A 13,330-nucleotide genomic window follows, 5' to 3' on the forward strand; every position below is an offset into this window, starting at 1 on the left:
TGGAGAAAAGAAATTTGGAAGAAGAGTTCTCCCTTCCCTCCCACAAATGTCTAAGCAGTTGATTCTCGAGAAGCAGCAGTAGTGATATAAAGTTACTACTAAACTCCGAGAAAGTTAACTAACTCTTAGCATCAGTCAGGTTAGAGTGTGTTACAAGAGGTTACTTTAATACTGGAGGTGTTATCCAAAGGACTTAAAACAAAAGTTTAAAAAAAAATTGGCTGCTGAGTTTCGCCCACAAAATATACAGTCAATTCACTTTACAGCATATTCTGTGAAGCGCTTTGAGACGTCTAGAAGACGTGAAAAGCACTATATCAAATGCAAGGATTATTATTATTATAAAAGTATTGCTTGGTAACTTTTCATAAGCACAAGGTTAGGTAACCTTCTGTAACACTATATCTGTAGTAAAACATGCACTGGAATTAGAAATATTGCACTAAGTATTGCACAGTGCAGGTTATAACTATAAATCAGTTATTGCTACAAACCTGACAAGTGTCAATAACCAGTTAGATGACAGTACATCACTAAAATGTAAAATTCTGTTGAGATGAGTAACTTTCAGAAGTGTAACTGCAATGAACTTCAAACAGTAAACATTGATCACAATCTATTTCTGAATCTTAACTTCATTCAGATACAATCTCCGCATTCTCGGTCTCCTCGTCGTGCTCTTTCACTTCAGCAGTATGAAGACATTCTGCAAAAGATTTCCCAAGATCGCGAATCTCTGATGTGTGATCACAAACACTCCCATAGTCGATGGAATGGACCGCATGTTCTTCATGTAATTTGCATAGGTTTTCTTCATGGTTTTCAGACAGGGAATGGTCTGCCTGTTTCGTTTGCAATCTGCAGACATCTTCTTCATCCTCATTCTTCGTAGCCAGGGAATGATCGACATGTGCCTTATGCAATCTGCAAATGTTTTCCTCAACCTCATTGCTTACAATCAGGGAATGGTCTGCATGTTCTTTATGTAATCTGCAAGTGGTTTCCTCATCACTTACAGTCAAGCAATGGCTTAAGTGTTCCTTATGTAATCTACAAAGGTTTTCCTCATTGTTTATAGCCAGAGAATACTTTCCTTCAATGTCATGAAATTCATGGTTTTGTTCCCTACTAACGTGAGAATGATGGTTTCCTGTAACGTTCTGGGGGTAATGAGCATGGATTCCACATTCGCCATGAAATACATGATTCCATGAATAGTTGCTTCTACAGTCTGTTGAAATATCAGCAGTTTTACTAGCACAACAATTAAATTCCATTCTCTGGTATTTTTCCACAGTTTCATTACCAGTGGTTCTCCAGGTTTTCAACTCCGGTTTACAACCCAAATCTTCTTTTAACACATCCAGGAGATGGCGTAATTTACTCTGCATGATCAACACAAATTGAACAAATAAGTATAAGAATAATCCTTGCATTTCTAGAGCGCCTTATCATGTCGTCAAGACGTGTCAAAGCGCTGTAAAGTGGATTTCTGTGGGCAAAACAGTTTCAGTGTATATAAAAAAAATGGGTATGAAAGGGAACAATCATGCAAGTGCTGTTTTGTTACTTTTAATATGGCATCCCTCTTCCAGGATTGTGAAAGCAGTATCTCTAACTTGCTAAAGTTAAATGCAAATGTAAAAGTTATTATTATTAAAGGCACCACATCTTGCAAATGCATAACAACTGCTAAAGTGAAAGAAGCACAAAGTCAAAGATAATTGCTTTTTTCTCTTTGACTACTGTCATATTTCTATAACAGGGGAACTACTTATATGGGCCAATGTATGGATTATGAAACTCACTGTTCCCATACAGCAGCTCATGCCAAATGTTTCCTTTGTACAGAGAAAATAAATTGAAGTGTTTTGTGGTGCATTAACTAAAACTTCCAAACCTATAATCTGGCTGTATCAGCTATTTCACTCTAAGCTTTACTAACTGAGCCATTGGGGCAGCCGTTAGTATCCAAGTACCAAAAGTAAATTTATGCAGTTGGTAAAACTAAGTTTCTAACAGGTACCTATTTTAACATTTAGAATGTAACTTTAAAAGTTACATTTCTGTCTTACGGTCAAGAATATTAGAATGTATTTGCATTAATTATAAATTTCACATAACATTATGTTACCAATCTTTTTTAGTTCAAGTTTAAAATCTACCAATAAACATTAATACTTTTACCCATGTAAAGTGTGCGGATATTTTGAAAGTACTGAACCCAAGAAGTAATACTTACTTCATCTAGACGATGCTTGTTTTGTTCTATATAACGTTCACATATTCTTATTAAAACCCTGAATAAAAGATCAAAATAAAGAGGTTATATTATTAATGCACATATCTCCATATCATCACCAGGACCACCACTTTTCGAGCTCGGGCCATCTTACTTAATAGGGCTTTGGTTTGCAGGGTAAACAGGATCCAAGTAGAAAGAATATTATTATTATTATTAATAATGCTTTCAATGAATCTACCCTTCCAAGTTCTTCTAATGAGCCGCCCGGGTTGTGTTGACAAAAGTACTGCGTCTGGTGCAGCAACCGGCAACCGAGACCGGCTCAGAGGGTTAAAATGATTCTGACTATCCATTGCCAAGCACATCACCTCCAAGGAGACCCCCGCTTACCTCCTTACCTTCTCCCCACCCCATCTCCATCCCCACCCCACCTCCATCTCCCATTAGAAACCTGTTATATCTCAAATTATGTGAAATTGTAATCACCAAATCTCTTGGCACAATTTTATTCAGAAGCACAATTAAAGATGTAGTTCAGGAAGCAAATTGTTTACCTGTTTGAAAATAATCCTAGAGTCAATATTTCCTTGGTAACGTCAGAGATGACTTCAAGATACTTTAGTTCTTCCTCTCTGTTTGGGAATATATGTACAATAAGGCAATTTCAAGGACACTTCTTATTTTTTATATTTAAACAAATCAATACAGCGTACGTATTTCCATTCTCTAACTCAAATCCATTGCAATACACATACTGGATAGAACAAAGCGGTAAATTCAGTAGGTTTTTTAAGGCTTTTTAATTCCAGCCATGGAACGTCCAACATTTGTTGATTGGATGACACCAATATGATTTGTGTAAATAGTACCATTATTCGTGAGAAGAAAAGTAATTACGTGGAAAGCTGTGTTGGAAAAGCAAATTGATTAGAGCACTCGCTTTGCTAGTGAGAAACCTGGGTTTGAATCACGCCTGATAATAGGCCCTCAAAAAAAAATTGGTGATTTCAAACCACGACTGTTTGTGGGGCACTGCTGTGCTCAATTGGCTGTCGCATTTTGTCCACAAATATACATCACTCACTTTACAGTCTATTCTATGAAGTGCTTTGAGACGTCTAGAAGACGTGAAAAGCGCTATATCAAATGCAAGGATTATTATTGTTATTAAATGCTTTATGTAGGTTTATTATATAATACGAGTGCCTGAATTCTCTTCAATTACAACTAATACCAGTCCAATTTAAAAGAAAACTTCTTATGGCTTTCTAAATTGTATTTGCTATTGTTAATGGGACAATTAAATACTAACCACAGTTTAATTCAAACATTTTATTAAAAAAACTCATACAATACACATCAGCCACTAATTCCCCTTTTGGCTATTTATAAATGCTCCAGATTTCCCACTAACATTATCTACTACCTTTTGGGTTTTCTGGAGAACAAGATTAACTTTACAACAAATTCTAAGATCATACCCCACTTACTCTGCTCGAATCTTTCTCATAATTGGTGACTTCATTCTTTTTGGTAAGGATAACCTGAAGGCAATTCATTTTGGAAAGAGAAAAAAAGTTATTTACCATCTTTTAACGATATGAGGTTCCAAAGTGAAACCTCCACCCCTTGTTTTTTTGCAATGAAACATTACAGTGAAACTGGTAACTAGAACTATTTACGGTAAGACAGTAAGTTTCTGTATAAATACAGTCACTATATTTCACACAAAATTTTGTGAAGTGCTTTGAGACATCCTTCCAGTGTAATTAGGCGCTTTACCAAATGTAATGATTATTATTTATATAGTCTGTCCCCATTAATAATACAGCAGTTGAGGTCCATAAAAATAGTGTACAACTTTAGTAGAGGATATTAAATAGGTCTCAGTATATTTTGAGAAGACCTGGTGCAGGAATTCACCTTAAGATTTAGCTCAAACAAGACATAAAGGACAAAGTGTTCTTTCTGCTGCTTTCATATTCTTTCCATCAATCTGGGTTGAGAGACTGGTGGATGGACTGAAACTGAATCCACCGCTTGAACAGAATTTAACAGAAATTGGCTTAATAAATACTACTTTTTGAAATACATTTGTAGAGCTGTGAGATGGTGAACATAAATACAATTGTAGTTCGGATGACACAATATCTTTTCCTTCTCCTCAGTTGGATCTTTTGCAACAAGACATTTCATACGTACACCGATGTAGAGTAGTTATCTGCACTGTGCTCAAAACTATCTTTCTGCCTTTTGCTGTGCAAATGGTGAGCAAAAACCTTCCTGTCCTCCAGTTCTTCTGCAGACCACATCTGCCCATTTTGAGAATCCTAGCAAGACAAAGGACACATTTTTATTTGCAATTCTACTGAAATTAACATAGCATTTATGATTACCATTAGGCTCCATAAGGCTTGATATTTACATTCTAAGGAATTGCTAGTACACCTCATTAATTCTGCAATATAACACAATATAGTCTGCAACTTGAATTTATTTTTAAGTTTCAATTTCAGGAATATTTGTTTCAACTTTGATATGGTTTGTCAAACTTTGAGAAAATAATTATATTATCACTTGCTCCACAAATGCTTTTGATCTACAATACGTTCAACACATTCAGTCTTATCATGTTGTACTTGGGAAATGTGAAGACTTAAATCTTTCAGCAAAACACTTTTAAAATTGTCCAGCGACACAATTGACTGGTTGTCGCCTAACCTGCTGTGGTGCCAACTGTGAATAATTCCTCTTCTCCTGTGAATATACATCTTGAAAGCTGTAAAATATAAATAAATAAAATCCTTACATTTGATATAGTACCTTACATGGTCACGAGGATATCCCCAAAATGCTTCACAGATACACTGTAAAGTGCAGTGACTGAGTGGCGTAGGCGCAACTTAAATTAGTGTGATGGCAGCTAGCAGGATACTATTAGACATAAAAACAGAAGTCGCTGGGAAAACTCAGCAGGTCAGACAGCATCTACGGAAAGAGGAGGATGTGTTAATGTTTCAGGTCGATGACCTATCGTCAGAATCTCTCCATAGAATTTGCCTGACTTGCTGAATGTTCTCAGCGACTTCTGTTTTTGTTTCAGATTTCCAGCATCTGCAGTATTTTGCTTTTGGAGACTATTAGACCTGTCATCCAAGCTGATGTTTTTGGTCGGTAAAGCCTGTCTTTACGCAGCAGACAGCTCCGTAAAGCTGTCTGTTTACTAACAAAATGGAGATACTCTCTTCACTCTAAGGAAGCAAAGTATTTCAAACACTTTTTTTTTAAATGGTTGTCTTCCTGGGGGGGAGTTCTTCATATTAAAAGTATTTTCCCTCCTTTAAACTGTCTTGTTGACACAGGGTTGCTGTCAATGTAATTGAAATTCGCAAAGCATAAAAGGTACCAAACACCTGAAGAATAAAGTGTGGGACTGGATTCCAGGGTTAAGGTTGTTTCAGTTTTTGTGTGGTAACAATGCTGGAAGCATCAGGAGAAAATGGTCCTCATTAACAGGGCTTTACAGTACCTGTCAAAATCAGTCTGCGTTTCTTGCTCTATCAGTATCTTTCTTGACTTCTGTTTCTTCTGTACAGGAGTGTAAAACCTGTACTGGGACAGAAAGGACTGTGCTTCATTTTTCAGAATACGTGGAGTAAACGGTTGATGCCCATCTGTGAAATGGTGAGCATGTTTCTCTAAAACATCACCGCTGTAGGTTTTTTGGTGGGGATCCTGAAATGGTCTGTAGCAATGCTGGCTGTTGGCATTCGTCGATGATGAATCAAAAGAAATGCCATGACGCTGTCGTTGGGATGCCGAGATTCCGTCATTCAGGTCAGAGTAGGCCCTACTGGAGATTTTCTCAATGGTTTCTTTACCAATGTTGGAAGTGGAGGGCAATACTGAATACTTCTCTTTCGAAGAAGCAAAGGACCGGGCTGAATGCACATAATTTTCTAAATCTGTGGATGGCTCATTGCGTAGCAGTATGGAAGGATTCTGTAAAAAGGGAAACAAACTGTAAAAGAAACTAGGCTCTGAAATGTACTGACATACTTGTGCAGGTTTTAATATATGACTCTCCACCCAAACATAAACTGTGAATACAAACACCTCCGAAACATAGTTTTCATTAGCAGATGTTTTATATATGGCTCCCATGAGCATGGTTAGAAGGAGGTAATGTTTCAGTACAGGGACGTTATCTGAAGAAACCATCTTCCAATGTCACCCCATGACATTAGGGCAAAAAAATGCCCTATAGGGCAAAAAAATTGTCAAAATGCAATTTAATTCATGATTTATGGACAACATTCAGTTGAGTTATGACTTGTTACACAATTGTTACACAATTCCTATTGGCAAAGTACCACCAAATTAATACAAATTAACAGGAAGGTTCTCAGACTATCTATGGTCGTCCTCATGCATTGCAAAGTTAAGCCCTCACATACTAAACACCAACTCAGCGTTCCCTTGATCAACATGTAGGATTAGGATTGGGAGGGAGGAAATTTAGTGAGAGATATTGTCCCCATAAGAACGTTGCACCGTGGCTTGTCATTTCTACTTCATGCCTGTTCGTTAAAAAAAAACTGTTCCTAGTTTATTGAGCAGAGAATTCAGGTTATTTGTAAATTGTGCAGCTGTGAGGAATGCTATGAGATGTCCTCCCAATGTGAACAACTTGCACTTATATAGCACCCTCCACGCAGGGTAGCATCTCTGAGCACTTAAGAGTGGCGGAGTCTGACTCCGAGCCGGGGGGTGGGGGCTGGTGGGGGGTGGGGGGGTGGGATGGCCATAAGCACTGTTGAAGTGGAAAGTTTTCAAGCGGCACTTGAAAAAGGGAGTGCCCCTTATAGAAGGCTTTTTAAACTTTTCTTTAAACACGACTTGTACAAGATTCCACGTTTGCTTAAGATGAGGGGTAATATAATTGATATTACATATATGTGATACAATTCAATACAAGTTTCTCGCATAATGTATACGAGGATCTTACGGACTTTATTACATTTACGTTACATATGATTTATATAACATCTTTCAAATTCTGAATCATAAGTAATCAATCTGTAGAATTCCATCTGTTTAAAGGTTATGCTGTGACTATAAATACTTCACAAATTGAATCTGGAGTTTTAAATATCTACATGATTTTAACTTGCTTATTAATTCAGTTAAAAAAAAACTTCCTGTGTTGTTTAAGTGACTCAAATTCATTGAACATTTCAAATACAGTAGAGGCTAGTTATATTCACAAGTTTAAATGAATAAAAAAAACAGATAAAGTTGGTTGTAATTCTGGCTACCAAGTTATAGAATCATAAAATATTTATTCTGCACTGAAGCCAACAACTCTAATACCATTCCCTGCTCTTTTTATCTTTCTCTAATATTACCAAACAGTTTAGAATTTTACATGAATACACGAAGTATTAGGACAGACCATTGTTTTTATAAGGACGAAATACTGGTATTCTGGATGTGCCCATTTTGTTTGCTGTCTTTCTATGATTCAAAATAGTAACATTACAATTATTAATGCTCCAACATCAAAAATACGGAGATATCTGGATTGCTATTCTCTCCTGTTCTCAGAGGCAGCAATTTATTTTCTCAGCTCCAGGAAAACAATCTCTGACTCACTGTCTTATTGCAATGATATGTCATAGAGCCCAAAATACTGTGAGTTAATAAATTTGCCTCAAGGGATGAATTTCAGTACGCAAAGCAACTAACCATTTAAAATGCCTGTGCTATGCCCCATGTAGAAAGATAAGATCCAGTGGTAGTTATATTGCGATATAATACTAAATGAAAAGGATTATTTCAATAATCTTGCTATAATGATGTAACAACCATTAATTCTTTTCTGTGAACATGATGCATCACGTATAAAATTACTGACTTGAATAATTATGCATTATATCCACTATGAAACTGTGATGCAGTATTTGGATATCCAGGCAGGCAACACAGCCAGAATACTTGACACAGCTGATCAATTTTCTGTGTAAGACTAACAGTTTGGTTCTATTCTGCAGCTGAAAATTATGAACCAGCAGATATTTTACGATGCATGGAAACTGGCCATTCTGCCCAACTAGTCAACCAGCTCAATGAGCAAACGTACCTGGGAAATCTCTGTTGGCCCTTCATCGTACCCACAGCTTGACTGAGAGTCTGACCTTGAGGAATTGTACCCCTTTTCATACCTTGCAACCTCAGGTTGTGGTTTATTCCTTCGCAACTGATCACGGTCTTAAGAACAAAAATGGAATAAATGCATCAGTCCAGTACGATTGTTGTACGAGGACTTTTAATTATATTTCCTCTTTCAGTCAAATCTTGCACATATCCACCAGCCAGAGATTTCTAAAGCTAATTAAATCTAGAAATCTGGTCTGTGTGGCTTTTTGCCACCTTTGCAAGTGTCTTCACCCATTAGACCGTTGAATTATCTCGAAGTAATTTCCAAAGATTCTGGTTAATTTATTAGGTGTATTAATGATGCTTTGGACAATAATAGTATTCAAATTCAATTTCTATTGATTGCAGTTTGGCAGCTATTGTGCCAAACTGATTACCATACCTACATTAGTTATCTTTTACAATGCTAAAACATTCATGAAGTACAATACTGAGACATCTAAAGACTATTATGATTGTAAGAGGAAGGGAAAACACAGAAGTGAACAATTCTACCCGACTGAGTGTCCCGAGGTTTATAGGATTTTGTGTGATGAGCTTTTAGCTTTTTTGCAACACAGGGAAAATGCAGGAATGAGTTGCAAGACTTTATACGCTGGCAAATTTGGAACTTGGGAGAAGCAAGTAAATATGTAAGAAGTGTCTGGGATGTCTTATAATATTCAGTGTTAGAATGAACCACAGTATATATTCTATATATTTTTGTTTCAACAAAATTCTTCTTCACAATCAACTAACTACTTACACTTAACACAAGACAGCATGCTTTTTGGTACAGAACAATCCACTGAAGCTGTAAAACAAAACACACAAATCATCCTTTTTTAAAAGATCGAGATAAGATCTTTGAAGCAAAACCTTCTCACAGTAGTTACCAAACACTGTGGACAAAATGCAATCATTCCTTGTTTGCAATCTGAAACTGATTTCCAAGTTAAAATTCCAATCTCTAAATAAGTGCCAGCGATGAGTATACTGCACGTTTTATAATATCAGAAGCTTTGCGGAGTAGTATAAAACAAATCACACAATACCAAATGGCTTTTTATAATAAAATTATTGATTTTGTATTACATAGCAAAATTGACATGGCGACAAGATCATGCATTCTCATGTAGACCCATTGTATAAAGCACACAAAAAAACAGAACAAGTGACAGTTCATTCAGCATCATTTCCCCAGCACTAGGTGGCTCTCCAGCCCTCATATGGGACACTGGTCTGTAAAAGAAAATTACAATACTCGAGTTCCAAGATACTTTCTTATAATTAATTTTGCTGAAAAGATCAACCCACTTTTTTTTAACGACTGAAGGCTTCGGGTGCACAGAGACATACAGTGAAGTATTAATGCCACACAATTAGATTGACTTGTTCTCATTCTGGAGACCTCACAGGTTACTACCTTTAGCACAGAGGATTCTGTTGTAGTGAGTTGCCATGTGCTCCCGGATATGTTGCTCATCAGTCAGATGCCTGGAACAGCTCGCACTGTGAACTAAGTAGGAAAACAAAACGTGTTACCCCTACAAAATACACAGTCACTACACTTTACCTGTGAAGGGCTTTGAGACACCTCAACAACACTGCAGTCTCTGCAACAGCAACAACCTCCACTTCCCACAGGAGGCTTCCAGGACCTCCAAACCCCGCTCCCTACCGGTAGCTCCAGGCCCCTCCCCCCACCGGTAGCTCCAGGCCCCTCCCCCTACCGGTAGCACCAGGCCCCTCCCCCTACCGGTAGTACCAGGCCCCTCCCCCTACCGGTAGCTCCAGGCCCCGCCCCCTACAGGTAGCTCCAGGCCCCGCCCCTACCGGTAGCTCCAGGCCCCGCCCCCTACAGGTAGCTCCAGGCCCCGCCCCTACCAGTAGCTCCAGGCCCCGCCCCTACCGGTGGCTCCAGGCCACGCCCCCTACCGGTAGCTCCAGCCCCGCCCCCTACCGGTGGCTCCAGGCCACGGCCCCTACCGGTAGCTCCAGGCCCCGCCCCCTACCGGTAGCTCCAGGCCACGGCCCCTACCGGTAACTCCAGGCCCCTCCCCCTACCGGTAGCTCCAGGCCCCTCCCCCTACCGGTAGCTCCAGGCCCCTCCCCCTACTGCTGGCTCCAGGCCCCCCCCTACTGGTAGCTCCAGGCCACGGCCCCTACCGGTAGCTCCAGGCCACGGCCCCTACCGGTAGCTCCAGGCCCCTCCCCCTACTGCTGGCTCCAGGCCCCGCCCCCTACCGGTAGCTCCAGGCCCCTCCCCCTACCGCTGGCTCCAGGCCCCGCCCCCTACCCGCCCTCCTTGCGGCCCACCCGGGAGATGGGGGGGGGGCTATTGATGCGCATGCGCACGCCGATACTACGGCCGTTGAACCCGACTCGGCACCGACCTCTTCAGCCTTAAAGCCCCTCAGAGGACAGGACTCTGTCTGCAGTCTGTCTGTCTGCCGCGAGCGCGCGCGCGCCCCACACACACCTTTCTTGCTGCCCATGCCGAGGCTGATTTTTCCCATACTCTCGGAAGGGACGACAAAGTCGGGTTTATTTTCGTCTGGAGGCGCGAAACGCCGTCATCGTCTGGGCGGAGGGAGGGAGAGAGAGAGAGAGAGGCGCGGCCGCCATTGCCGGCTCCGGGGGGCTGCGCTGCGTCCTCCTGCGCGTAGGTGGGCGGGGTGGGTGGGGGGGGGGCGGGCCCGAGGGCGCCGGCAGCCAATCACAAGCGGGGAGGCGGGGGGGAATCCTTACGTACTTGTGGCATCACGGTCACCATGGTGACGGGGCCGTCAATCATCTGGGGACCAGTGGATGACAAGTGTCTGGACCTTGTTACTGATGTGCAATAATAATATAATAATAATAATAATAATCCTTGCATTTGATATAGCGCTTTTCACGTCGGGAGGACGTCCCAAAGCGCTTCACAGATCACACCGGTCAAGTGAATTGACTGTATATTTGTGGGCGAACGCGGCAGCCAATTGCGCACAGCAATGTCCCACAAAGCGTCGTAGATTGAAAATGACCAATTTGTTATTGTTGTTGGTTTTGGAGGGATTATTATTAGGCTCTGTGTGGAGTAAGGAAACTTGCCCGAGGTTTCGCCCTGACCTGCCGGGGATTGAACTCTGGTCTCTCTTAATAATAATACTTGCATTTGATACAGCGCCTTATTGGGTCTTTGAGACGTCTCGAAGCGCTTCACTGGATTGTCTGTCGTGTGCTTCAACCACACTCTATCAATAACTTCCAGCGCTTACCAGGCGTGTGGAGATCTCGGCATTGTGCGTATCCAGTGACTGTTCCGCGTATTTCCTTCTCTCTATCTGCGTCCACACCTTAATAATAATCCCGCAAGAATAAATAAATGAATCAATTAATAATAATTTGATCACTCTAATCCACGCCTGTTTGTGGGACGCTGCTGTGCGCAATTGGCTGCCGCGTTTCGCTCGTAAATATCCAATCGATTCACTTTGCAGTAGATTCTGTGAAGCGCTTTAAGACGTCTGGATGACGTGAAAAGCGCTATAACAAATGCAGAGATTATTATTATTATTAAAGACATTCATGGATCTCTTGATAAGCCCATGGGGGTTCTTACATCAGCTTGGCTCATTAATTTACTCCCCATTGCTTCTCTCAGAAATCTCCCACCCTAGGCAGATGCCTAGTTTGCTTACAGCTAGAGTGCCCTCTGCCCCCTATGCCCTTGTTTTGGATCTCTTCACCAGAGGGAAAAGTCATCCCCTGTCTAGATTGTCAATTTCCTTCATTATTTTAATACTTTACTCAGATACGGAAAATATAACCCAAATTTACTCAGCCTATTTTGCATAGCTAAGCCCTTTCACACATTGTTGGATAACAATGCTGTTCTATGTTTCTTCTGTTTATTTTATCCTTGTTTTTCCTACATGCCACACATTATTGCCTAGCAAAGATAAAAACACAGACTCTCAAGTCCCTGCAAATGATATTCTGCATTTGAATGTAGAATATGTGCAAGGATAACTAAAGCTGACATACTTTCCAATTTTTTCTCCCTCCCTGTGAGAAAGCATTAGGTTGCTATCTCTCCTGATAAATCCCAGAATATACAATTTGGAGAATCACAGATGCAAACCCAAGTCCCACGGGTGATTTGCTTCATTAATGTGCTGTGGCAATTAAACTACTTACAACACTGGAATATTTTGAGATAGTGTAAATCATAGTGGATCTAAACTCCAGGAGATAAACTTTGGAACAATGAACAGCATTGAGTATAGACAGCACCAAAATTGTACAGCAGTAAACTCCATAAAACAAGTTTCCATATCTATGAAAGAAATTCTGACTTTTGGAAATGGAAATAGACTATATAATATACAGTACACATACAACCATGTACTAATGCATGTACATGTTTAGATTAACATGTATTAACAATCACACATACTCTTGCTACATAAACACCAAACATGGAAATAGGTATCTATCTACATATATCACGTATCATTGAGATGTCTCAAAGCATTTCACAGAATATATTGTGAAGTGAATTGACTGTATATTTTGAAGGGCAAAACATGGCGGGTGATGGATTGAGTGACCAAATATTTTTATAAGAGATTATTAGCCCCGGAAAGTGATCTGGCAATCGACTAACAACCGGTTTTCTACTTACCGCTAGGAAAACAGAAGCATTTGGAGTAAGGAAACTTAGCTAAGATTTTGCCCCGCCCAATATAAAGAAGTATACCTGATTAAAAAATGCATACTGCACTAAGTTTCTGACTTCAAAACACTAATAACTTACAAATACGCAAATTACACCATCAGATTTATAAATGTAGATGTAAGTAAGAATGAATTTCGAATTCCCTATTATGTTTTTTGTGC

The 13,330-nt window shown here is 40.1% G+C and overlaps 2 protein-coding genes across 2 annotated transcripts; both read right to left on the reverse strand.

Moving 5' to 3' along the window:
• Positions 1-306: 306 nt before the first annotated feature.
• LOC103185412 lies at positions 307-3,724 on the reverse strand. Its single transcript, XM_007903881.1, has 4 exons — positions 3,672-3,724; positions 2,800-2,877; positions 2,243-2,300; positions 307-1,385 (listed from the first exon to the last, which is right to left on the reverse strand). The coding sequence occupies exons 1-4, from the start codon at positions 3,722-3,724 to the stop codon at positions 636-638; spliced, it is 939 nt and encodes a 312-aa protein (XP_007902072.1). The 3' UTR covers positions 307-635.
• On the reverse strand, positions 3,563-11,028 carry LOC103185366 (spermatogenesis-associated protein 7 homolog). The gene is made up of 8 exons (XM_007903817.2): positions 10,926-11,028; positions 9,870-9,962; positions 9,210-9,257; positions 8,388-8,515; positions 5,775-6,247; positions 4,967-5,024; positions 4,448-4,575; positions 3,563-3,789 (listed from the first exon to the last, which is right to left on the reverse strand). Exons 1-8 carry the CDS (start codon positions 10,960-10,962, stop codon positions 3,732-3,734), a joined length of 1,023 nt encoding a protein of 340 aa, XP_007902008.1. The 5' UTR covers positions 10,963-11,028; the 3' UTR covers positions 3,563-3,731.
• Between the last annotated feature and the right edge of the window lie 2,302 nt (positions 11,029-13,330).

Source organism: Callorhinchus milii, unplaced genomic scaffold (genome assembly GCF_018977255.1).
Source record: "Callorhinchus milii isolate IMCB2004 unplaced genomic scaffold, IMCB_Cmil_1.0 Scaffold9, whole genome shotgun sequence".
Classification (NCBI taxonomy): domain Eukaryota; kingdom Metazoa; phylum Chordata; class Chondrichthyes; order Chimaeriformes; family Callorhinchidae; genus Callorhinchus; species Callorhinchus milii.

Bases quoted from the DNA above. Each gene is read 5' to 3' on its own strand.
- LOC103185412 (XM_007903881.1), bottom strand. From the start codon at position 3,724: ATGATCTTAGAATTTGTTGTAAAGTTAATCTTGTTCTCCAGAAAACCC. The intron at 2,878-3,671 runs GTAGTAGATAAT...ATTCCCAAACAG, and splicing joins TTCTCCAGAAAACCCAAAAG to AGAGGAAGAACTAAAGTATC. The intron at 2,301-2,799 runs GTAAACAATTTG...TCTTTTATTCAG, and splicing joins CTAGGATTATTTTCAAACAG to GGTTTTAATAAGAATATGTG.
- LOC103185366 (XM_007903817.2), bottom strand. From the start codon at position 10,962: ATGGGAAAAATCAGCCTCGGCATGGGCAGCAAGAAAG. The intron at 9,258-9,869 runs GTAGTAACCTGT...TTTGTTTTACAG, and splicing joins CAGAATCCTCTGTGCTAAAG to CTTCAGTGGATTGTTCTGTA. The intron at 5,025-5,774 runs GTACTGTAAAGC...TATATTTTACAG, and splicing joins ACGCAGACTGATTTTGACAG to CTTTCAAGATGTATATTCAC.